This window comes from Somniosus microcephalus, chromosome 11, assembly GCF_052327205.1.
Source record: "Somniosus microcephalus isolate GS21.2 chromosome 11, FLI_Smic_1.0, whole genome shotgun sequence".
Lineage (NCBI taxonomy): Eukaryota > Metazoa > Chordata > Chondrichthyes > Squaliformes > Somniosidae > Somniosus > Somniosus microcephalus.
This window is the reverse complement of record NC_140997.1, coordinates 222,229,030-222,253,770: the sequence shown is the minus strand read 5'-3', so window position 1 is coordinate 222,253,770 and position 24,741 is coordinate 222,229,030. Positions and strand designations below refer to the sequence as shown.

General features: G+C 43.6%; 2 protein-coding genes across 8 annotated transcripts in view; one reads left to right on the top strand and one right to left on the bottom strand.

Annotated features, from left to right (window-relative positions):
- Window positions 1-24,741, top strand: part of tcta (T cell leukemia translocation altered) — a 43,190-nt gene that overhangs the window by 16,169 nt on the left and 2,280 nt on the right. For 2 of the 6 annotated variants that reach the window (XM_086002023.1, XM_086002018.1), the window contains 2 exons: window positions 687-738; window positions 6,445-8,723. In XM_086002023.1, coding sequence (XP_085858149.1) covers window positions 687-733 — 47 coding nt within the window. In that variant the 3' untranslated portion in view covers window positions 734-738; window positions 6,445-8,723. Of the gene's footprint in view, window positions 1-686; window positions 6,359-6,444; window positions 8,724-24,741 lie in introns of those variants that run through there. The other 4 variants (XM_086002022.1, XM_086002017.1, XM_086002020.1 and 1 more) reach the window with 2 other exon arrangements.
- The window catches only part of glyctk (glycerate kinase), a 28,824-nt gene continuing 15,910 nt past the window's right edge, over window positions 11,828-24,741 (bottom strand). For both annotated transcript variants that reach the window (XM_086002014.1, XM_086002015.1), the window contains exons 3-5: window positions 23,100-23,251; window positions 18,512-18,687; window positions 11,828-16,084 (exon numbers count right to left, since the gene is read on the bottom strand). In XM_086002014.1, the coding sequence (XP_085858140.1) occupies window positions 15,170-16,084; window positions 18,512-18,687; window positions 23,100-23,251 (1,243 nt within the window). In that variant the 3' untranslated portion in view covers window positions 11,828-15,169. The remainder of the gene's footprint in view (window positions 16,085-18,511; window positions 18,688-23,099; window positions 23,252-24,741) is intronic.

Genomic DNA, 24,741 nt, shown 5'->3' with positions numbered 1-24,741 from the left:
TCCCCTATCCAGAGGGTGGCGAGAGCAGTTATAGTTCCCCTACCACCCCCCACCCAAGATCCGCACAGACCAGCGATCAAACCTGAGACCTTCATGCTCTTTATGGTGCGGTTCCACTCTAGATTGCAAAGTTACCAAAGAACCATCAGTGGAGCAATGATTTCACATTAAAAAAAAAATTATAATTTGTTTTCCTTGCCAATTTTCTGTCCTCTGTCTTTCCTGAAGGTGTTGCTTGGGGTATGGCTGCATGGGTTCCTTTTGCTCACCCAAACACCATCCCTGTTGGCTCATTTGATAAATACATGGGTAGTAGTGAGTGACATAAATCAAGAAGCTCCGAGGTCTGATCCTTGGTATGTGATGAGTTAGCTGGTCCAGATGAAGCTGCAATGGGGCTGCTACAAGTAGCTGTAGCATCATTCGGCTGAAGGGAGGACAAAATTGGGCAGGACTTCTCTTCCTGATCACGCTTTGAAAATGGCTGTGTGGGGAAATTTGGATGGAGGGAACCAGATGGTTCCCTCCACCGCACCATGAGTTCTGCTTCAGGAAAAGAGGGTTAAAAGTAGAAATTTGGAGGGGGAGGCAAGCGGCTCATTACATTTCACGGAATTTAATTGTCAACAAGTGTAATGAAATGATACCAGTTTTGACTCCTAAAATGTTTTTAATTGTTTCCACAGGGAAAATGCCAGTGGCGAGTCATGTAAAAGTCACAGCGAGTGAGTGACGAAGGTGTGTGAATTCTGCAGCCAATACATGCGCTGGTTTGCTGTGTGGAGGAAAGTTGAAGTGAACCTGGAATGTTGAAACTGCTGTTGGGTGCTAGACTCTTCAAAGTTTCGCGTGTTGCAGCCTGATAACTTGAAACGTGCCATTGTGACTCAGTGCCGTTAATTTGCTTTTGTTTTATAATATCCTTAGGCTTTGCTGAGTGGACACTGGTATCAGGGGGAAGTGTATGTTGGCACGTGTGTTGGTTTAAAAAGTACCAGTGATGAAAATGTTGATCACTCACTTGAACAGCGATGTGCTGGGCTCAAACAACTCCCCCAGGATCCTGATTTGTGGTGAGAAATGGATTCTATCCGGAGGGGAGAAAAAGAATCCACGTGATTCTGTTTAGACAAGAGCCAATTTCAAGTAGGGATGGGTGTCCTTGTAAGCCCAGCAACACATTATCAAAGAACTAACAAGAGCTTGGTGGCGTCTTCCTCCTGTCACAACGTTGTTTTGCAGCAACTTGTCAAGGGTCTCCTGAACTCCGATCAGTATCCTTTAGTCCTTAAAAGCCACCAAACTGCTTCTAAACTGACCCCCAAAGTGCAACAGGATGGTTTGTGAGGGTATATCTGAAAGAGGTATTGTTAAGAATTAACTTGTAAAATAGAGCAGTTTTGGATTTTGATACCCAATATGCTGTTGGTTTTATTTTGCTCTCTGTATACAGTACATGCAAAATATTGGCTGAACCCAAACTTGTTTGTGTATAGACATGGCCAGTAAAGTTTAATCGCAACATTATTAACAGGAAGTTGGACTGACCTCTGAGTGACCTGTGGCAATATAACATTCCTTAATTCTCCACACTGGGAGCATCTTTTAACGTCCCTGTGATGTTCTGAGTAAAAAAGCTAATGGCTTGTAACCTAATGAGTAATCTACAGCTTGAATTTCAATTTAATTTATATAATTGGTCAAAAATCCCATTTCACCCCCTCCGCTCCCTCCCCACAGCAGACTTTACTCGCCAGCCAGATGATTTACCGGCGAGCTGAAGCTGGCCCTCTGTTTGTCACTCGCAGCTTGCCGACAAAATGTTAGTGAGGCCCAAACCGGGAAGTGGTTCGGGTCTCCCGGCTGCTGAGTTAGGTGGACGCTGCAGGAGCATCACCGATATTGTGCCTGTTCGGGAGTACAAACCGAAACTCTTCCCCCGTTGGGCGAAGCTCAAGTTGCTTTCCCAGAGAAGAGAGTGAGGAGAAGAGCGAGAGGAGAGTGAGGAGAAGAGAGAGCGAGAGGAGAGTGAGGAGAAGAGCGAGAGGAGAGAAGGAGAGAGAGGAGAGAAGAGCAAGAGAGAAGAAAGAGAAGAGAGAGAGCATTTCCTCGGGTTGGTCAAACCCTTTCTGACCGCCAGCTCAGGAGTTGCATTGGATAAGGCCTTGGACCAGCTCGCCCTCCTTCCCCAAGGCTTGATGTGAACACTAGCCAGTCAGCTGACTAGATTTTCATGCACTTCTCACCAGGTTTAGTATTCCACAGGGTGAAATGGACTTTATGCACTTAATTCTACAGGTTTGGGAGACGGGCACTTGTGTACCATAAGAGTATAACGCTTCGCCTGACCTGGTGGAAGGCAGCAATGCTGTGGAAATGCCCAGCTCTTAAGTGGATAATCTGACCTCTGCAGGAATAAGAACCCACATTGAAGTTAACTTTCCATTATTAAAACATTAATTAGTTAGGGGTGATATTCAAGAACACTGTCATAGCATAAATAGATATGATGTGGTTGGTTGGCTGTTAATTACCATTAATCTTGATATCTGTGGCTCCACTTAAATCACGGGTGAATTATATGGTCAGGTTGCAATTTAATTCTTTTCAATCTCTGTCTCCAGTTGCCACATATATTTTGTTTCTACCTCCCCTCCTATAACAACTGTTATGTAAACTGTGATACAAAACTCTGTTGGTGTAGCAGTATAGCAGAGCAATACGGTTACCTTGCACCAGGCTGGGTATCCGAATCCATCCAATCTGAGCATTGGGGGAATGCAGTACTGTGGTTTTTGGTGCATACGTCTCTTTGCAGTCAACATTGTATATTTCTTAAAACAAAAATTCTTGAAGAAAAAATTAGACTTCCGTCCACACACCAGATACCCAGGTTGAGAGCGGGTAATGAAGTACGTCATGAGATTTAACAGCGTGTTTTCACCAGTATGCCAAAATAAGGGTTGAATGTTTGCGATGTAAACGGGCATCTTTTGTTTGCATATTGCTGGAAAGAATTGTTAGTAAAATTCCAAGGAGCAAATCCGAGGTGCTACAATTAATTTTCTAGTTTTATGGTCCTCAGTAGAATCGTAGAAATTTACGGCACAGGAGGAGGCCATTCGGCCCATCGTGTCTGTGCCGGCTGAAAAAGAGCCATCCAGCCTAATCTCACTTTCCAGCTCTTGGTCCGTAGACCTGACGGTTACGGCACCTCAAGTGCACATCCAAGTACTTTTTAAATGTGATGAGGGTTTCTGCCTCTACCACCCTTTCAGGCAGTGAGTTCCAGACCCCCACCACCCTCTGGGTGAAAAGTTCTCCTCCACTCCCCTCTAATCCTTCTACCAATTACTTTAAATCTCTGCCCCCTGGTTATTGACCTCTCTGCTAGGGGAAATAGGTCCTTCCTATCCACTCTATCTAGGCTCCTCATAATTTTATACACCTCAATTAAGTCTCCTCTCTGCCACCTCTGTTCCAAAGAAAACAACCCCAGCCTATCCAATCTTTCCTCATTGCTAAAATTCTCCAGTATGAGCCTTGACATTTTACATTGCAGTACCATTTGTATTGCGCTACCTTCTTTCCAGATAGATCCCAGGAAAAGGAAGTGTCAAGGCTGGATTCCAAGTTTGCAGGGTAGCACAGCATTCATGAAAATTGATCATTAGCTAGTTATTCCTTATTAGGGTGGCCACTCATTTGAACAGAGTTGTTATTAAGGTAGATTAAGATTCTGAGATTTGAATATATAGGGGGTCAAGAATAGTTATTTATTTATGCTACGATTTGACTTCTTCCCTCTTTCCCTTATCTAAAGCTGAATACTTGATAGTTTCATTCACCAATCAATTAAGTGCGTGCACACTGATACCGACATGAAGCTGTAGATTCCCTTCTCTTTGTTTGCCATCTATATTTTTGAAACTCTGAGGCACATATCCAGTCCTCGTTTTTATGTAGTTATAATATAGTGAAACGTGTACAAATAACTTTGCTCAAGCCAAATACCATTGATATCCTTGGATAGTTGTGTTTTGCAACAGCACAGCTTTCAGTAAAATTTAAGTACTGCATTTCTGTGTTTAAAAGATAATAATTTGAGAAAAGGAAGTAAAATATCCCTACTTCTTCCCGCCCCACTTAAAAAAATAAAAAAAAAATAATAATAAATCTAAATTAATGACAGGTGAAATTTAATGATGTAATTATTATTTATACCAGGAGTGATCAGAATTAAAAATTGGTGGAGTGGAATTGAATAATGGCAAATTATCTTACTTACTTACCAATACATGTGGTGTAGTGTTCACTTTATGGGATGATTTCCCCCTCCTCTTTCCCCCCCCCCCCCCCCCCCCACCTTCATAAAATATGTTGGGTTGAGTTGGAACTTTATTCATCTGTTAATTTTCTGTATTCGGAGTTGAATGATCACTGGCCTGACTGTCTGTCGTGCCTACATTTAGGTGAGCAGATACTGTGGGTTGGTGTTGTGTCGGCCGTACTACAGAATGTTACAATCCAGAGTCTGTCTTTCCTCGTCCAGAAAGACAATTCTCCAATATGCTCCTGATCTTATGGTGGTTTTAGATCGATACTGTGCTGTCGCAGCGTGTGTATGGCATCCCTGCCATTGCTAGCACCTGCCAGTATTAAAGGGACTCTGTGCTTCCATTGGCATCCAGGAACTGACTGTTTATGATAACCATACTACCAGCAGCAGACATGCCCTTGTCATTCTGTGTCATAGCAATGAGGTGTGGTGGGAGAAGAGAGAGATTTTTCTCATGTAGTAATGTGAAGTTATTTTGTTTGTTTTTCCTTCTCCCCATTCCCTTTTTAAAAAAAAAAATCTTTCTCAATTTTTTTTCATGCTTTTTCCTCTCCTGAAGCTGTTGCCGAATGCTGGGTCTGGCCATCATCAGCAGCAACATCTGGTACTTTGTCTAAATGAGTGTTAGCCCTCACATAAATGGGTGTTGGGGGTGGGGAGAGAGAATATCACAACCAATGTTCTCTTTGCCGTGCAGCGCTCCAGGGGTGCCGTGCAGCTGGTGAGCTGGCTTTTAAACTGAAAAAAAAAGCGCATGTGCGGACCTTTGGGCCGCGCAGCCCCAAATAAAGATTATAAGGAACATTGATCACAACCATACCTTTATCTGTCTTTATCGATTGTCTACACACTTGCATTTTCCAGAGGCCCCTGGAAAATGCAAATCAAGAGCACTGTCTGATTTCCCACCCCACCGCTCGAGTACTGAGGTCAGTAGTATCGCTCCAACCAGCTGAGTGGAGACTGGGTTATTCCTGGTCTGTAGAGCTCAATATCTCAAAATCTAGTCTATTTTTATATTCTGGTCCCACAGGAAAGCACCCCGCCACCACTACACAGACACTTCTGCTTTATTTTCTCCCGCGCCTCCTCTTTAAGTTTCTTGTAGCTGTGCAGCATAACATGCCCAAGAGGGCAACATGCATCAGGCTTTTACCAAAGCCTCTGTTGAACTGGCTACTAGTACCTGTGCAAAAAGCAGTCCAGGGAAACTAGTTCTTTGTTTATTTCTCTCTCTCTCTCTCCTCTCTCTCTCTCTCTGCTTGGCAAGTCTCCTACACAGCAGAGGCAAGATTGGTTACTCAATGCTTGTGTGTATTATTAGTGTGTGATATGCCACCATGTTGCATAATTCTTTTGGGTATTTTCTTCACCACCACCACCCCCCTCCGCCCCTCAAACCCACCCTCCGCCAAGACTTACTTAATGGATGCTCCTCCAATAATCATTACTTACAAAAATGGTTGTAACAAAAAAAAGTGTAGCCTGTACCCTTACCTTTGGGGTTGAGACATGAAGAGCCATGTTTCGTCACACTCTTGTGCATAATGTTTTACATGAATGCAAGGATGCTTTCTTTTGTTTCACGTCCCTTTTGTACTGTAGTATTGTTGCCCCCCTCAACTATATTACAGTAAAAATGATGGAACTTTGGATTTGGAATGCAGTATGTCAAGAGTTGGTCTCAAGTCTTGAAACAGACCCTGGGTTCATTGTATTGAAGCGATGTATATTCTACTGAAATTACCTTTTTCTAATATAAATGTTTTGTACATAAACAGTACATTTTGTAAATCACTGTAATCCATAAATTGGACAACCTTTGTAAACTTGTGCCCCTAAAGCTGATTAACTTATATATTTATGTTTGGAAATGTAAAGGTTTCCCTGACTGCTGTACATTAGGAAAAAACTGCTGTGTGGGTGTGCATATGTATATTTAGCATTAATTTTTTAGGAGGGACTATATTTGATTAAGTTTTTAAATGTATAAAAGGAGCTGCAGAAACAAAAAAATGACACTTTGCACTGAGTGCTTTTGTTGCTGAAGATCATTTGAGGGTCACTTCTTGCACAGTTTACTAAAATACCAAATCGCTCCCCAGCGTACCAACTCCACTAACTAACCACCTCCAACACAAAAGGACAAGCTGGTGTAAATGGACTGGAAGATCAAGTTCTGAGCTCCTCCTATGGCTTTTAACGTTTGTTTTTGATGGGCTTGCCCCATTGGATGCGAGGAGTGCCGTACCTCTGACTGGATCGGCATGCAGCAGTAGGGCGCGTCATGACTTGTTATTGAATACAGCTGATTTTAAAAACATGAGCAGTTGGTCCCTGAGGGAGAAGGAGCCAAGAATCTTTTGAGAGCACTGCAAAATAAGGACACTGTAGCAATAGGCTATTTTTGTAACTCATTCTCTTTAAGCTAGTTTGGACATTCTTGCTTGAAGGTGAAATGCTTTTAAAATCATCACTTCCCCTTGCAAAATTGTAGGATTAGTATTTGTTCCAATGAGAATTAAGAAAAAGAATTGTTCCTGGGACGTGGGCGTCACCGGCGAGACCAGCATTTACTGCCCATCCCTAATTGCCCTCGAAGGTGGTGGTGAGCATCCTGCTTGAACCGCTGCAGTCCGCGTGGTGAAGGTGCTCGCACAGTGCTGTTAGGGAGGGAGTTCCAGGATTTTGACCCAGCGACGATGAAGGAATGGCGATATATTTCCAAGTCAGGATGGTGTGTGACTTGGAGGGGAACTTGGAGGTGGTGGTGCTCCCCATGCGCCTGTTGCCCTTGTCCTTCTAGATGGTAGAGGTCGCGGGTTTGAGAGGTGCTGTTGAATAAGCCTTGACGAGTTGCACAATTCAAAAAAAACTTGTGTAGCTGGAAGGACAGAGTAAAATTGGTACACTACTTTTAATTTTACATTTTATAATTTCCTAAGCTGGACCATGGGATGGAGAGTCATTCACACGAAAATGTGCTACCCAGTACATGCTTCTTTTGAGATCTCGTCCTGATTTCCTCTGGGTGATTTCCGCATCCCCCTCCCCTCCTGGAGGTGTTTGATCCTTCCCAGGGTATACTTGTAAGGGCTCTGGGAATTCACCAGCATCTCACCCAAGTGATCAATCTCTGTGTGAGCGTCTAGGGATAGTGAGTGAAAAAGCTCTGAAGCCCTGCTGCTCAGACAGGGACTGCGGGTCACTTACTGGTAAGTCATGGGAGCTTTTCCGCTGTTTGTGAGGCCCTGGCGATGGATGGCATGGGGCCTCAAAGTGCCACTTAGCAGGCTATTCACAGCCAATCTGATCCTATTGATATCTGATGTTCACACACTCCCTTTCCAGCATGTGTCACTGAAAGAAAAAGAAAGTAAGACTTGCATTTATATAGCGCCTTTCACAACCAATGGACGTTCCCAAATGCTTTACAGTCAATGAAGTACTTTTTTTTTTTTTTGAAGTGTAGTCACTAGGAAACACAGCAGCCAAATTGTGCCCAGCAAGCTCCCACAAACAGCAATGTGATAATGAGCAGATAATCTGTTTTAGTGATGTTGATTGAGGGATAAATATTGGCCCAGGACACCGGGGATAGCTCCCCTGCTCTTCTTCGAAATAGTGCCATGGGATCTTTTATGTCCACCTGACCAAGCAGACGGGGCCTCGGTTTAACATATCCGAAAGATGGCACCTCTGACAGTGCAGCACTCCCTCAGACCTGGCATTGGGAGTGTCAGCCTAGATTTTTGTGCTCAAGTCTCTGGAGTGGGACTTGAACCCACAACCTCCTGACTCAGAGGGGAGAGTGCTATCAACTGAGCCACAGCTGACACTATAGCAATTAGGAGTGGGAATCCCGGTTGATTTTTTTTTTCATTCCCCCTCACTCAGGCCAAGAGCGCTGAGATCAATTACAGCACATTAAACTGCTCCCTCAGCTGAGATGCACTATCCCTGCAGGGATTGAACCTGGGATCTTCTGGTTCGCATGACCTAGTGCTCTATCGGGTGATGCCTTTTAGCTGGAAAGGTCTGGGCCAAATTTTTAATGTATTACCTTCCACTGCGACCATCCTTCTTTCAGGAAGGGCAGGTGGAAAACCAGCTCTCCGGTCTCGGCTAATGACATTCGCAATCCATCCACAGAAATTGTACAAGAAAAGCTTGGGTGACTTGGTCATTGATTTGTATTCCGGATGTTGCTCTTTGCCTGTAGGGAAGTTCCGGATTTCTAGTCAAAGCTTCCCTATAGTGATGTGGCTAAGATTGTGAACTGGGAAGTGGTAAGACAAGAGCTTGTAAGCTTGAATCCTTGACCTAAAACTCGAATGTACTGGTGCTCAAATCATTCCCCCACCCCCCCGCCACCAAAAAAGAACTCACTATCCTAACGTTCTGTGGCCTAGTTTGATATTTGGATCTTTTTGTTAGTGATAGGACTACAAACTACTGACTAAACTCAACACCTGACCCACAGGCGCAATGGGTCGAATGGCCTCCTTCTGTGCTGTAAGAGTCTATAAGCAAAGCCCATTTACACAAAATCCATTCACTCTGGCTTTAATCTAGCCAATTTAACGGGATCTTGGGAGCTTTGTGATTTTAAATGGGATTAAAGTTGCTCTTGCTTTTCAAAATCTGCATTGTAGATTACTGTTCTGGATCCCTGTAAGTGTCCTTGCCAGCTGGGAGTTGGGATAAATTTAAGACCGACTGCAGGCTTGTATTTTTTTCTAGATCCTAAGAACATCTTAAAAAAATGTTTCATTTTTTTTAAAAAAAACACAATTTTCAGAATTACAAACATTGGAAAATTCAGTTTACAAGGTACAGTGCATGTTCGTGTATTACTCAAGAGATGTTGATGATTTATGCAGGTTTTTGTGACATGCTATCCTGGGTTGTGGATTAGGCAGTGGTGTGCCCATTGCATCCTCTACACTGTTATTTGCCCTGATGTCTGTTTAGCAAATTTGGCGAGTGGATGTATTTGTTTTTAACCACAGTAGCTTCCAATGTAGTATTTAATGATTATGGGCCGGATATTCCGATCCCTATGGGTGCCGCCTGTAAGGACATCGGAAATGCCGGTTTCAGGCATGCACTGCGCATGCGCTGGAAACTGGCATTTCCGACCTGTCAAGAAAGTTCTTGACGGATCCTCCGGCTGCTCGGGAGAAGGGCCTCTGCGGGCGGATAGTTTTGCTTTTTGGAGACCCTCCACCCGCAGAAAACCCTTACAATTCTTGCGCCTGGTAAATGCAGGCGCAAGGCCTGCTTTTACCAGGATAAGAGTTGAAAAAAGTAATTTAAAAAAAAAATTCCACTGATATCATTTAAAAATACTTTTTTTTAAAGTGTTTATTTTTAGCCCCGTAAAAAACGTTTTGTTTAAAATAGTTAATTTATTGTACTTTCAAGTCATTTTAAAAATGTGATTTAAAAAAAAAAAAAAAAATTATTTCAAATTTTACTATGTTTTGGGGGTGATCTCCATTCATATATTTGACAGGTCTTCCTGTCAAGTGTATGAAGGGAGATTCCCTTCTGTGATTGGCTCCCTATGGCCCACGTGATCACACGGATGCTGCGAACTACCTGTGCCGTGCCTCTGGGATACGTGGGCCCTGCGCACCAGCAGTTTGGAGAGGCCCAGCAGCGGAATTGTGTGCCTCCCGGGAGCCCTCGGGTAAGGGCGCAGATTTTTCCAGCTCGCAGTCCTCCGCCCGCGGGAGGCCTGCGATCGGAATATCTGGGCCATATAAGTCTTGGGAACAGGAGCAGGCCATACGGCCCCTCGTGCCTGCACTGTCATTCAATAAGATCACGGCTGATCTTCGGCCTCAAATCCACGTTCCCGCCCGAGCTCAATATCCCTTGATTCCGCTAGAGTTCAAAAATCTATCTCAGCCATGTCGTTGTTTAAACTTACAAGTTTGTCTCTTGCTTATAAATGGGCTTTGCTTATGGGTCAGGTGCTGAATTTAGTCACAGGTTTGTAGTCTTTTCCAAACAGAAAGATCTATATGTAAAGTTAGGTCACAGAATGTGTCTTTGTTGAAAATCTTCACTGTTAACGGGTTCTCGATACTAGTGGGGGTGAAGCATTATCCTGGTGCAACGTGGTAGAGATTAGGAATCCAGCAGTTTGGGGCTATAGAACATGCTCTCTCCCAGATTATATTGCTATTAATTTTATTTTCAGCACAGGTGTCATCACATACTGACACAGCAGGCTGACTGTTGGCATGTGCACTGATAGCTGCCTTTGCCAAAAGGAAGACTTAAAACTGATCACAGTATAATAGCAGAAGGTATTTCAAGACTGTAACCTTGTCTTGGGGTTCAGGTGACGATTATAATGACAGCTGCTCTATAGTTTTCTATTTTTTGTTTTCTGGCTCCATTCCCAAACCAAAAGGGAGAACAAATATCTTGTGTTATGTTCTACTGAGGATAAACATCACTGGCTAACAATTGAGTAAAATGCAAATTATTTGATTTGTAGGTTGGTCCCTGTGTTCAGAAGAAATATTCTTAAAAATTGGGTTGGTGATATAAAAAATGAGCAACTTTTCAAAAGAATTGGGGGAAATAATCAGCCCTCTTTTTTTTACTAAATTTAAAAGAGACACAAAATTGGGAGGGGAATTTTCCATTTACTTGGAAGTCTGCCTTTTATCATAAATTTGTTATAGCCATCCATGAAGAAACCTAAAATACATATATTAATGGAAAGGAATTTAAGTGGATTCTTAAAATTTTCTTTTTTCATTAATACTTCTGCACTTTTGAGTCGAACTCATGAGACTTTGGTCCTCGTCCTGTCACCTACCATGTCTTAAGGGAATTACAAATCTGTACAAGTGGGTCAGCATTATATTGCAGAATAATTTACTGGACTGAAAGCTTCCTATAGTTTTGCGATTTTTGAGTAACTATTGATTGATTTACATTAAGCAACGCCTTTGATTAATTTGTAATGTAAAAAAATTCTATAATTCTCAATTTTATAAAAATTAACTGCACAAAACAATTTCACCACATTATATATTTTTAATGTGACATCTGTGTTACCAATTCATACCTCCAAACTGTTTATACAGTCTAAATTACTAATACATACCTGCACATCCTTTATATGGCAGCTAAGTTCTCCACATATTTGCTTGTAAACTCCATCTTCCCATCGAATCATTTCACATTTGAAAGAATAGGGCAATTTCTTAAAACTTATCTTCAAAAGAAGGTGGGCAGTTGCATGATTGTGCACCCTTGTCCGTTTACAATTACTTTGAAGTTTGGTTTGAATTCCAGTCATCAGATGGATTGGTTTTGATAATTGCTGAACTGTGAAACCTGCCCAATAAAGATTGTTCCTGGCACTAACTTTAGATAATTGGGTTAAATGGGGCAGCCTTGTAATGGTAACTGGCCTTTCAAGACTATTAACTTTTGTAGATAGAGTGTGCAATGACATGATTATTTTGATGCTGTAAATTTATTTTTAAAAGTTAAATAATAAAAATCACATTGTACATGCTTGCATTATGGGGCTAATAATGTCTTTTATGGTACAAACGTATCATAGCAGCAACAGGTTTTCAGAGCTGGTTGTTTTAGGAACCCATCCTTCCTAATTCTTTTTAATTGTTGAACCCCTCATGAAGTGATTTGTACTGCAGCCTGGTACCAGCTGCAGCAACATTTACTACACCAATCATACTCTGAAGATTAGTGAAAAGGAATTCAAGTAAATGCTTAAAATGTTCCTTTTCATTAATATTTTTGCCCTTTTGATGACCCAAATGTCGAACTCATGAGTCTTTGGTTCTTGTCCTGTCACCTACTATGTTGAAAGAGAATTATAAGTCTGCATAAGTGGGTCAGCATTATTAACCTAACATATTGTAGAACAATTTACTAGACTGTGCTATTTTGAGTAAGCATTGATTGATTTTACATTAAGTACAGGAAACTTTGGTTTATCCGGAGGTTAACTGTCCGGAATGCTCGATCCACTGGCAAAATTCAGGAGTCGGTTCAGTAAGTTTTTTTTCTTTTCGTTGCTTTTTTTTCACCAGTCAGGCTCTGCAAGGTCCAGCTAAAGCTGTTGCTTAGCTACAGAGACGCTTGCAAGCTACGGCCGACTGTTTAGAAGCAACAGGGTTTGTTGCTAGATACGGAGCTCCGTATGTTTTAACATTAGCGCTGGTTTGTCCGGCAGTTTTGATGGGACGGCAACAGCTCGGTGCCGGATATCACAAAGTTTCCTGTAATATCTGAGATTATTTTGTAATGCTGTAAAATTCTCAATTTAATAAAAAATGCCTGTACAAAACAACTTCATCCCATAATATCTTCTTAGGCAGTCCCTCGGAACTGAGGATTACTTGCTTCATTAAAAATGAGTTCTCAGGTGACTGATGAGTCCAATGCAGGACCTACAGTCTCTGTCACAGGTGGGGCAGATGGTGGTTGAAGGGGCGGGTGGGTGGGGTGCTTGGGTTGACGTGCGCTCCTTGCGCTTGGCTTCGGCTTGCTCCCGGCGAAGAGACTCAAGGTGTTCGGCGCCTTCCCGGATGCTTCTCCTCCACTTTGTGCGGTCTTGGGCCAGGGATTCCCAGGTGTCGATGGGGATGGTACACTTTTTCAAGGAGGCTTTGAGGGTGTCCTTGAAGCGTTTCCTCTGCCCACCTGGGGCTCTCTTGCCGTGCCGGAGCTCCGAGTAGAGCGCTTGTTTTGGGAGTCTCGTATCAGGCATGTGGACAATGTGACCCGTCCATCGGAGCTAATCGAGCGTGGTCAAAGCTTCGATGCTGGGGATGTTGGCCTGAGCAAGAACACTGACATTGGTGCACCTATCCTGCCAATGGATTTGCAGGATCTTGCGGAGGCAGCGTTGGTGGTACCTCTCCAGTGCTTTGAGGTGCCTGCTGTACATGTCTCTGAGGCATACAGCAGGGCGGGTATCACTGCTGCTCTGTAGACCAAGAGCTTAGTGCCGGGTTTGAGGTCCTGGTCTTCAAACATAATATAGTAATTTTTTTGTGTGGCATCTATGTGGAATTCATACGGGTCCCAGCCCCAGGGACATGTCCATGCGCACTAAGAGTTGCTGCTATGATATAGAGGTGCTGTCTTTTGCACTGTTAAACTATAAGCTGTTAACGTTGCCACTGCAAGATCCCCTACGCTTCTTGTTATTGGACACAGAATGCACCAGTCTGAGTTGTACAGTAAAACGTTGCCATTGGCATATCATGGATACTATATCTGTTTACAGAACAGGAGCAACTTTCCTTTTGTAAGATTGCACTATTCTTTTAAATCATATATAAGTGGTTTGCTGTATAATTGCAGCTGTGTAAATAAATGTAATTATAAATATGGTGGCAATGTTTTCTGGTGTGATGTTGCACTATGAATATTGTCTTTACCAAAAGTTTAAAATTGTGATTTACAATTTGTGCAGTTTAAATTTTTGCCTAATAAAGTTTTAAAACTTAAATTAACTTTGTTTAGTCTTTACATTTTGTCGTTACTTAATTTGCATATTTATTTTCCTTTCTATCCTATTTGTTTCTTTCTAATTTCTCTCCCGTTACCATGCTCTTCTGAAGTTGCCGACTTAGTGAAGTTGTTGTGCTGAGATATGGTTCCACCTGCGCCAGCAGCCCTCGGATACCTCCGCCAGGTGGCCGTTCTTTACATGTGAAGTGGATAATGAGGACTAGTGGGCTCTTCTTTCATTCAGGTCGACTTGTGTCCTGACTACATGTAAACACTTTCAGCAAGGGGGGCAGGGCGGGGGGGGTCACTGATGGCAATCAAGGGTGGGAAACCAATCCAAGGATGCTGATCACAATTGTAGTCCCTCAGTTAAGACCAGAGATTGAATCTGGGTTCTTTCTGGTCTATCCAAGTGCCACTGGACAGAGCGTATTCACCCCTAGTTTGCAAATAAATATGCTGCTGGTTAAGGGTCTCCTTGAGGCCACGCACCAAGAGTGATAGTAGGTAGTCTGCTTTTGGGCTTCCATTTTGCACCGTTTAGTAGATATAAATTCCACTTCAATTTTTGTTTAGGGCTACCAGGGCAATGCCTGTAACTTCCAAACCACCACCCTTCCAAAAAAAAATTGCTGTCATGGCCAATGATCCCTCTAAATTGCCTTTGTTCTGCGTGGCCTGTTTATTTCAATGAGCGGTCCCTTTAAATTTCTGCGCATGTGCAGTATTTCAAATGAAAGAGCTTGTGAGCGGCCTGTGCGGGACCGTGCAGATTACTCTGCGGCCCCCACACACGGCAGCTTAGAGGGAACATTGGTCATGGCTTGTGTTGCAAAATGTTGGGGAATGTCACAAATGTCATTTGAGATCTCCTAACCCTTTGAGGAGAGGAATCCTTGAATGTTTAATTCTTTATTTAAATAGCTTTGCTTTTTGAAAAATATGCACCATGGCCCCCAAAATGCCTTGTCTGTGCTGCTAACCTGTGGCACGTCGGATCCAAAGGTTGTTTGCATTAACTTGTAATGCCAGTGCTCAACATGTCAAAACCATACGTAGATCCCTGTTCCCTTTGCCGATACTACTACTGCTAATGATGGAGAGGGGGAATAGAAGTGTTTTTTGTAAGATAACAACTGCTGCTAATTTCACACATTGTAGCGTTAATAGGATTGGCGAAAGAAAAAAATACAGTGCAAAATTATGTCCCTTGCTTATGGATTCCCAGTAATTAGAGAAACACCCTGTCTCCACACAATGCTTTATTTTCTGTATTTGTCTCCTCTTTCTGGCGAAAGGCTAATGCTTTCATTAAATGTCCTTGGGTTGAATAATAATTGCCTGCACATCCATGACATTAGTACTTGTCAGGCCTGTCACAATCAGATCAGCTCCACTATTGAACTTGCTGAAGAAGGTAAAGGAGTCATTGTTATTTAGAAAGTCCTCTATGTTGAGCCCTTCACTAAAGGCCTTATCAACCAGCTCAGTGTAAGCGAATGCACCGGCTGCTTCGGTCGGCCCATCTTGTCCATCGGTCCCGCCACTAAGAAAAACAACTTCATGCTTTGTAAGGGGATCCTGTGGAATCTTGGATTTTGCACGGTGTAGTTCCAAGGCTACAAGCAAGGCCAGCTCCTGATTTCGACCCCCTTTACCTTTGCCCTGGAGCTGAACTGTAGTTTCACCACCGGCCAGAAGGCATATTGGTTTCCTGGAGCTCAGCGTGTCCTCCAACCGCTCCAAGCAGCCATCTAGTTGGAAGTCAGGAAGCCCCAAGTTTGCAACCATCTGCACGATCTCATCTTTCAGGTTGATTGCATGCACACATTTTGAACTTGCAGCTGCCAGAACTGAGCACACATATCTAATCAAAAGACTGTACAATCTGGCCACAGTCCTGACATCCCCGCTCACTACAGTAGACAGGACAGAAGTGTTATAACCCAAGCTTTCTGATTTGCGTTTGGCTTCCTCTAAGGCAATTGCATTTGACCCGACAACAAAATTACAAACATGAGCAAAATCTCGGGTTTCCTCTTGGTTCATTCTCGTGCTGGGCTGAGACAGGACTTCTTTTACAGATTCTGGCATGGATAATACCAGGTTATATTTTGACAGAACCTTGTAACAGTCTTCTTTGCTTTGTGAGCTAGGTACAGTCGGGCCACTAGCTACGAACTCCAAATGGTCTCCAATAACATCAGACATGATGAGACTCACCACCTGCCAAACCAAAGAATCATGTTTTATATTGCTCTCTATTTCAATCTGTTGTACAGTCAAACCTGATTATAACACGATGACAAGCCTCCTGTTTAAATAAGCTTGTATTTAGACTCCTAACTCCAAAGATGGTCTCAATTATTAAGACAATCTCTGATCAAAACTACCATTAGCTTTTTATTGACAACATTTCACTGTGTATGAGCAAAGATTAGATGCAGGGCAATAGTCATACAAAATGGCCCGTAATTTGCAGTCAGCGGTGAAGCGATGGCGCTTGCCGCTGGCCCCGAAGAAAGCTGCCCACAGGTCTATGGCGAGAAATTAGCTTTTTTTGATGTTCAATTGATTTCAGCGCTTCGTCATGGGGATTCCCAGCAAAGAGCTGCAGTGACATCAACAAGCTGTCTAAGCAGCCAATCACATTGCAGAATTCTCACAGACAGGAAACCAGGAAATGAGAAGCTGCTTTTATCTGGACTTTAAAAAAAAAGTTACAGAGCGAAATAAAGATTGGGACTCTCACCTGGGGATAAGATAGAACCTGAAATATCATTAACAAACTTTTTTTTAAAAAGTTTAAGATTTTTAAAAATTGTAATTTTATCACAATGGAGAAATTTGACACTTCACAAATATAAAAATTAGTTTTTCAGGGCCAGAATGTTAGATAACCAGTCAATACGCTTTTAAAACCCCAGTTCCAACAAAGCTTAACATTTAATGGGGTGTTTTAACAACGATATTAGCGAGGAAAGGCCCAGGTTTTCATCAGTTTCGCTGATTACACGGATTGTCGGCTATGGCCGGGGGGTGCGGGGGGGCGGTGTTCCACAACACAGCCTGTGTCGGAGCAGTGAATGACTGATCGCAACTTCAGGATTTCCATGTTTAGATGCGCATGCGCTAAATCCTATCGTTGCAGTCAGTTCCAGAGGGGTAATGACGGCGAACGCTGTTAGTTCGCCGTCATTACCCACTGCAAATTTCAGGCCATCTTTTATTGAGTTAATATGATAGCAAAATACTGCGGATGCTGGAAATCCGAAATAACAACAGAAAATGCTGGAAAAACTCAGCAGGCCAGGCAACATCCGTGGAGAGAGAAACAGAGTTAACGTTTCGGGTGAAAACCCTTTGTCAAGACTAAAGAAGCACAGGAATCTATTTCATTTCCTGCGCTTCTTTAGTCTTGACAAAGGGTTTTCACCTGAAACGTTGACTCTATTTTCTCTCCACGGATGTTATCTGGCCTGCTGAGTTTTTCCAGCATTTTCTGTTGTTATTTTTATTGAGTTAACACAGGTTTGTTGCTCACTAAACGTGTTGTGATTAAATCGCTGTCATAATCCATCAATGTAGACAGCCTTAAGCTGAGTGGGTGAACACACAACATGGCGTGGAGCTGCATCATTCATTCCAGAACTTTTGATTCCTGAGTTGGGTGGTGTCAGTGAAAAGGCAGCTAACAAATGGGCTCGGCACGGCTTAAACCAGGAAGGGGAAGACACGTCTGTGTCCCTGTTCTTGACTGCCACCTAGGCGACCCTTGCTGGAAGTGCTACCCAGTGACTTGCCACAAAGTGCAAGATTGTGCTCAGCTGCAGTGATTCATCCGGTCAAATACCCTGCTCAAATTCAGTGTCCGGGTTTGCCCCTAATGAATGGCCACTTGTGTGAGGTACTGGAGGGTTGTCGGCACTCATAGAACTGCACCTGAGCAGGACTTGGTATCTTTCAGGAGAGGACGAGGAGGAAGGAGAAAATAGGCTAAAAATCTGTCAGTTTCTACTTACAATTTCAAAGCAGTGGGATGTGGCTATAGGGAAAACAAAGAAAGACTTGCATTCATATAGCAGCTTTCACGACCACCGGACGTCCCAAAGCGCTTTACAGCCAATGAAGCACTTTTCTGAAGTGTAGTCACTGTTGTAATGTGGGAAACACAACAGCCAGTTTGCGCACAGCAAGCTCCCACAAACAGCCATGTGATAATGACCGGGTAATCTGTTTTAGTGAAGTTGATTGAGGGATAAATATTGGCCCAGGACACCAGGGTTAACTCCCCTGCTCTTCTTCGAAATAGTGCCATGGGATCTTTTACGTCCACCTGAGAGGTTTACCATCTCATCCAAAGGACGGCATCTCCAACAGTGCAGCACTCCCTCAGCACTGCACTGGGAGTGTCAGCCTAGATTTTTGTGCTCAAGTCTCTGGAGTGGGAATTGAACCCGCAACCTTCTGACTCAGAGGTGAGGGTGCTGCCCACTGAGCCACGGCTAACACAAGTAATGTTTTAGTTTGTATAGTGAGTACCATTGAGTTTAAGACGCTATACTTAGATTATATAAGACTTGAGTGCAATCTCATTCAAAGCTTCATAAATCAACAAATTCTCCGTCAGAAAACAGAAAAAAGGATACAGACCTTAGCAGGATAGGCAGCCCTAGCCAAACCTCCGCCCTTCAACAGAGAGAGCGTCTTGCGGACTGTGTTAAGTTCCTGAATCGTTGCCCCTTTAGCAGCAAGTTGTTTAGTCAGGCTTTGTTTCTCCTCCAAGGTGACTGGGGGGATTGGGGCTGGCAATAAAGCTGACCCCCCTCCTAAAGAAACAATTTTTAAAAATTATTATTATTAGGGACATGAGAACGTCAAGTCTCCAACACACGACCACTGCACGATAAAATGCAAGTTTAAGCATAAAGTTCACACAAGCTAGGTTAGAGATCGAAGAAAACAAATACCCTCACAAACCAGTGGGCACGTGACCTCCCAGAGAAGGTAGTTAACCTATGGTCGATTGGCACCTTTTAAAAGCATTGAAACCTGTTGAGAAGTGTAATTATGGGATACAAAGATATTTAACAACATTGCTTGATTTTCTTGAGAAGCTTAAGGGGAGACCTAATACTGTATTATGAGGGATTTTGATTGAGTAAGTGGGGAGAAACTGCTCCCTCTGGCAGGCGGGTCAGTAAACTTGAACATAGAAACATAGAAGATAGGAGCAGGCCATTCGGCCCCTCGAGCCTGCTCCGCCATTTAATGAGATCATGGCTGATCATCCAAATTCAGTACCCTGTCCCTGCTTTCTCCCCATATCCCTTGATCCTTTTAGCCTCAAGAAATATATCCAACTCCTTCTTGAATATATTTAATGAATTGGCCTCCACTGCCTTCTGTGGTAGAGAATTCCACAGGTTCACCACTCTCTGGGTGAAGAAATTCCTCCTCATCTCAGTCCTAAATAGCTTACCCCTTATCCTTAGACTGTGACCCCTGGTTCTGGACTCCCCGACCATCGGGAACATTCTTCCTGCATCTAGTCTGTCTAGTCCTGTTAGAATTTTATAAGTTTCAATGAGATCCCCTCTCATTCTTCTAAACTCTAGTGAATATAAGCCTAATCGACCCAATCTCTCCTCATACGTCATTCCTGCCATTCCCAGGTATCAGTCTGGTGAATCTTCGCTGCACTCCCTCCATGGCAAGAACATCCTTCCTCAGATAAGGCGACCAAAACTGCACACAATACTCAAGGTGTAGTCTCACCAAGGCCCTGTACAACTGCAGCAAGACATCCTTGCTCCTGTAGTCAAATCATCTCGCTATGAAGGCCAACATACCATTTGCCTTCTTAACTGCCTGCCGCACCTGCATGCTTAACTTCAGCGACTGGTGCACAAGGACACCCAGGTCTCGTTGCACTTCCCCTTTTCCCAATCTATTGCCGTTCAGATAATAATCTGTCTTTCTGTTTTTGCCACCGAAGTGGATAACCTCGCATTTATCCACATTATACTGCATTTGCCATGCATCTGCCCAATCACCCAACCTGTCCAAAGCATACTGGAGTTTCTCGGCATCCTCCTCACAGCACACACGCCCACCCAGCTTTGTGTCGTCTGCAAACTTGGAGATATTACATCTAGTTCCCTCATCTAGATCATAAATATATATTGTGAATAGCTGGGGTCCTAGGACCGATCCCTGCGGTACCCCACTAGTCACTGCCTGCCACTCGGAAAAAGACCTGTTTATTCCAATTCTTTGCTTTCTGTCTGCCAACCAGGGTCATAGATTTAAAATAACTGGTAAAAGAACTAGAGGGGAAATGAGCAGAAATGTCTTCACACAGTGGGTTGTTGTGATCTGGAACACACTGCCTGAAAGGGCGGTGGAAGCAGATTCCATAGGAGCTTTCAAAAGGCAATTGGACGTGTTCTTGAAGAGGACTAATTTGCCGGGTTATGGAGGAAAAGCTGGGGAGTGGGACTAAATCGGACGGCTCTTTCAAAGAGCTGGCACAGGCGCGACGGGCCGAATGGCCTCCTCCTGTGCTGTAAGATTCTATGATTCATCTAGCTCTGGAAGCCCATCCTGTCACCCGGGGCGGGCGCACGGAGCAGTCAGGCTCCAAAAGGAGAGGAAAAAATCAAAAAGAAAAACTTTAACATTACAGCGTGTTAAGCTTTCCTCCTCTTCCCACCCTCTTGAGTCGGAAAAAATTTAATTTGAGCTTTATTTTTGGATCAAGTGTTCTACTGATTCGTGTTTGAATTTCAGCAAATAACGGATGCAACATGGCCAAGATTCCTCTCACGACATCATCAGTGACAAAGTCACATGGCTCTCTCAGCCTATCACAGTCCAAAGTCCACTAATCCCATAGTGCACTTTTGTCCTGAAGTTGTAACAGTTTAAAAACTTCTCTTTAATGATTTACATTCAATCCAAAACAGCATCAACAACAACAACTTGCATTTATATAGCGCCTTTAACATAGTAAAATGTCCCGAGGAGCGTTGTAAACCAAGATTTGACACCGAGCCACATAAGGAGAAATTAGGGCTGGTGACCAAAAGCTTGGTCAAAGAGGTAGGTTTTAAGGAGTGTCTTAAAGGAGGAGAGAGAGGCAGAGAGGCGGAGAGGTTTAGGGAGGGAACTCCAGAGCTTAGGGCTTTGACCACCAATGGTGGAGCGATCAAAATCATGGATGCTCAAGAGGCCAGAATTAGAGGAGCGCAGATATCTCGGAGGTTGGTGGAGATAACAGAGATAGGGAGGGGCGAGGCCACGCATCCCTGGAGAAGTATCAGAGTCTGAGAGTTAAACTGAAAATAATATATTTTTAATGAGGTGACAAAGCCCCTCTCTAATTTCTCCACTTATTTTCCTCTATAGGTTTTGCCACACGTCCCAGCTCCTGTGATCTTGAGGGGAGGCATATGACCTGTTGCTGGGCCTCCAATGGTGCCACTCTGCAGCTGTCCATTAGGAGAAACACAACAGTCTGTCAATGAGCTCTCCTGATCTTCACTCCACCCCCACGGAGCTTGTACTAAACCCCTCCCCAGAGCAGCTTGACCCTGAAAAGTGTGAGGTGATGCATTTTGGGAGGGCTAACAAGGCAAGGGAATACACAATGAATGGTAGGATCCTAGGAAGGACAGAGGATCAGAGGGACCTTGGTGTGCATGTACATAGATCCCTGAAGGCAGCAGGACAGGTAGATAAGGTGGTTAAAAAGGCATATGGGATACTTGCCTTCATTAGCCGAGGCATAGAATATAAGAGCAGGGAGGTTATGATGGAGCTGTACAAAACGCTAGTTAGGCCACAGCTGGAATACTGCGTGCAGTTCTGGTCGCCACACTATAAGAAGGATGTGATTGCATTGGAGAGGGTGCAGAGGAGATTCACCAGGATGTTACCTGGGCTGGAGCGCTTCAGCTATGAAGGGAGACTGGACAGTTTGGGGTTGTTTTCCTTAGAGCAGAGAAGGCTGAGGGGGGACCTGATTGAGGTGTACAAAATTATGAGGGGCATAGATAGGGTAGATAGAAAGGAACTTTTCCCCTTAGTAGAGGGGTCAATAACCAGGGGCCATTGTTTCAAGGTAAGGGGCAGGAGGTTTAGAGGGGATTTGAGGAAAAACTTTTTCACCCAGAGGGTGGTTGGAATCTGGAACTCACTGCCTGAAAGGGTGGTAGAGGCAGGAACCCTCACAACTTTCAAGAAGCATTTAGATGAGCACTTCAAACGCCATAGCATACAAGGTTACGGACCAAGTGCTGGAAAATGCGATTAGATTAGACAGAGCTTGATGGCCAGCGTGGACACGATGGGCCGAAGGGCCTCTTTCTGTGCTGTATAACTCTATGACTCTAAATCAAACTTGCACCAGTGCAAAAAATATATATATTTAAAGAATAACCTCAAAATCAGCAACATTGCCTAATTTATTTTTTCCCCATCCAATTTACTCACCTCTCCTGTTACTTTACAATAAAGGTGACCTTGTTTTTGAGGTACGGTCCCATGATTGTATCTTGCCCAAATAGCCATTCTTCATGTGATGGTAAATGTCAGCTGGCTATTTGACTGATGAGAGCATCACAGCTGAAACTTAATCTTGTCCTCACTGGGTCCACATACACTTCCCATGAGAGAGGTAGTCAATGGATAGCAATCATGAATAGGAACCCTGACTTATTTTTCCCCTTTCTACCCTGTGAATGAATCATAGAATGAGACAGCTCGGTAGGAGGCCCATCGGCCCATCATGCCTGTGCCGGCTCTTTGAAAGAGCGATCCAATTAGTCTCACTCCCCCTGCCCTTTCCCCAAAGCCCTGAAATGTCTTCCCCTTCAAGTATTTATCCAATGTTGAAAGTTACCATTGAATCTGCTTCCACCACCCTTTCAGGCAGTGCATTCCAGATCACAACAAGCTGCGTAAAAAAGAATTCTCCTCATCTTGTCTCTGAGTTATGGATTTTCCCTCCTTCCTCTATCAACTAACTCAGCAGAGATCAGATCTGGCACCAATATCACACCCACTGAGCAGTCAATGAGCTCCTTCATTTATTTCAATGAATATTTTTAAACTTTTACAACAGCGGGGCAGTGCGCCCGCCATAGGATTAGTGGGCGTTGATCTGTGCTAAACTGGAGGCGACGGATTAATCCCTATGGCAGATAGGATATGAGGATGAGGCAAAGAATGTTTGTACCTGAGATGAGCACGAAGAGCACGTCATTTGCAGTAAGTCCCTCCGCTAAGTGACGGATACTGTTCGCTGCCTTTAAAGCATTCTCATCGGGGAGGTTATGCCTGGCTCCTTCCATCGCTTGTATTTTTGTCTGAGGTCTTAAAAGCATATCCCTGTGGAGTTATCAGGAGTGAAGCAGTTAAGACAATCTGGAATGTGTTGACCAACTGCACCATTTTTGTTTGCAAACAGTGTATAATTTGCAATGCAAATCCTTTTCTGGATGGTATCTTTCGTCAACCGATTTCCTCCCCTTTCTTGAAGGCTTCGATTTCTTCCTGCATTACAATTCGTTGCCCTAAGGTACCTTGCCTAAGTGGCCATCTTTCATATTTGATCCTTGTCGGTGCATATTGAACCACGGAGGTCATCACAGCTATGACTAATCTCGACCTAATCTGATGGCCGCACGTATGCGCTTCAAGCAGGGGCCACTCAATAGCAACCAGGAGTGGTGAGTTCGACCCTAGTTGATTTCCCCCCCCACCGCCCCCCCTAACCCAGGTACACTGAGGCGAATTGTAGCACCTCTACTGCAGCCATGGTTGAAACCATCAAACTCAGCATAGAGCAGGGACCAAACCCAAATGGTTCAGTCTGTATCAATTCTACTCTCAGCCGTGGCTCAGTGGGTAGCACTCTCGCCTCTGAGTCAGAAGGTTGTGGGTTCATAGTCCCACTCCAGAGACTTGAGCACAAAAATCTAGGCTGACACTCCAGTGCAATATTGAGGGAGTGCTGCACTGTTGGAGGTGCCGTCTTTCAGATGAGATGCTAAACCGAGAACCCCGTCTGCTCTCTAAGGTGGACGCAAAAGATCCCATGGCACTCTTTCGAAGAAGAGGAGTTATCCCCGGTGTCCTGGCCAATGTTTATCCCTCAATCAACATCACTAAAACAGATTATCTGGTCATTATCACATTGCTGTTTGTGCGAGCTTGCTGTGCGCAAATTGGTTGCCTCGTTGCCTACATTACAACAGTGACTACACTTCAAAAAGTACTTCATTTGCTGTAAAGCGCTTTTGGATGTCCTGAGGTTGTGAAAAACGCTATATAAAAGCAAGTCTTTCTTTTCTTTTTGATAAATTCACCGGAGCTATTGGGGAAGCCACACACTGCAATTTTTCAGTGTGTTGTTCAAATCCCATAGATACAGTAGGATACTATTTGGTGTAATTTATGCTCCGGTATAGTCATAATAAGGCTTTAACTGCACGAACAATTCTTGGATGTGATTTAACGTCTGTAGTGTTGGTGTGAAGGGGCTTCACTTTGCAGCGATACTGCAGTTATAGTGTAAGTGGAGCCTAAATCCGGAGTCAAGCCTGACCACAATGAAACTCCCTCCAGAGCCTTAACACACGATCTATACTACACAAATTTAGCATTGGTGTAAATCTAAAACAGCTTTGCACTGATGGTAAACTTGTAGCATAAATGCACCCTTATTCTTGGATTGCGTACGTAACACACGAGTCAGACTGAGGATAAGCTGGAGGAATTTGCGCTATTGGAGCCTGATGCCATGGCTGTAAATAGTAAACAGTTAGGTCATTGGTTGAAACGTGCTTTGATCAGGTATATAATGACCTGGAATCAAA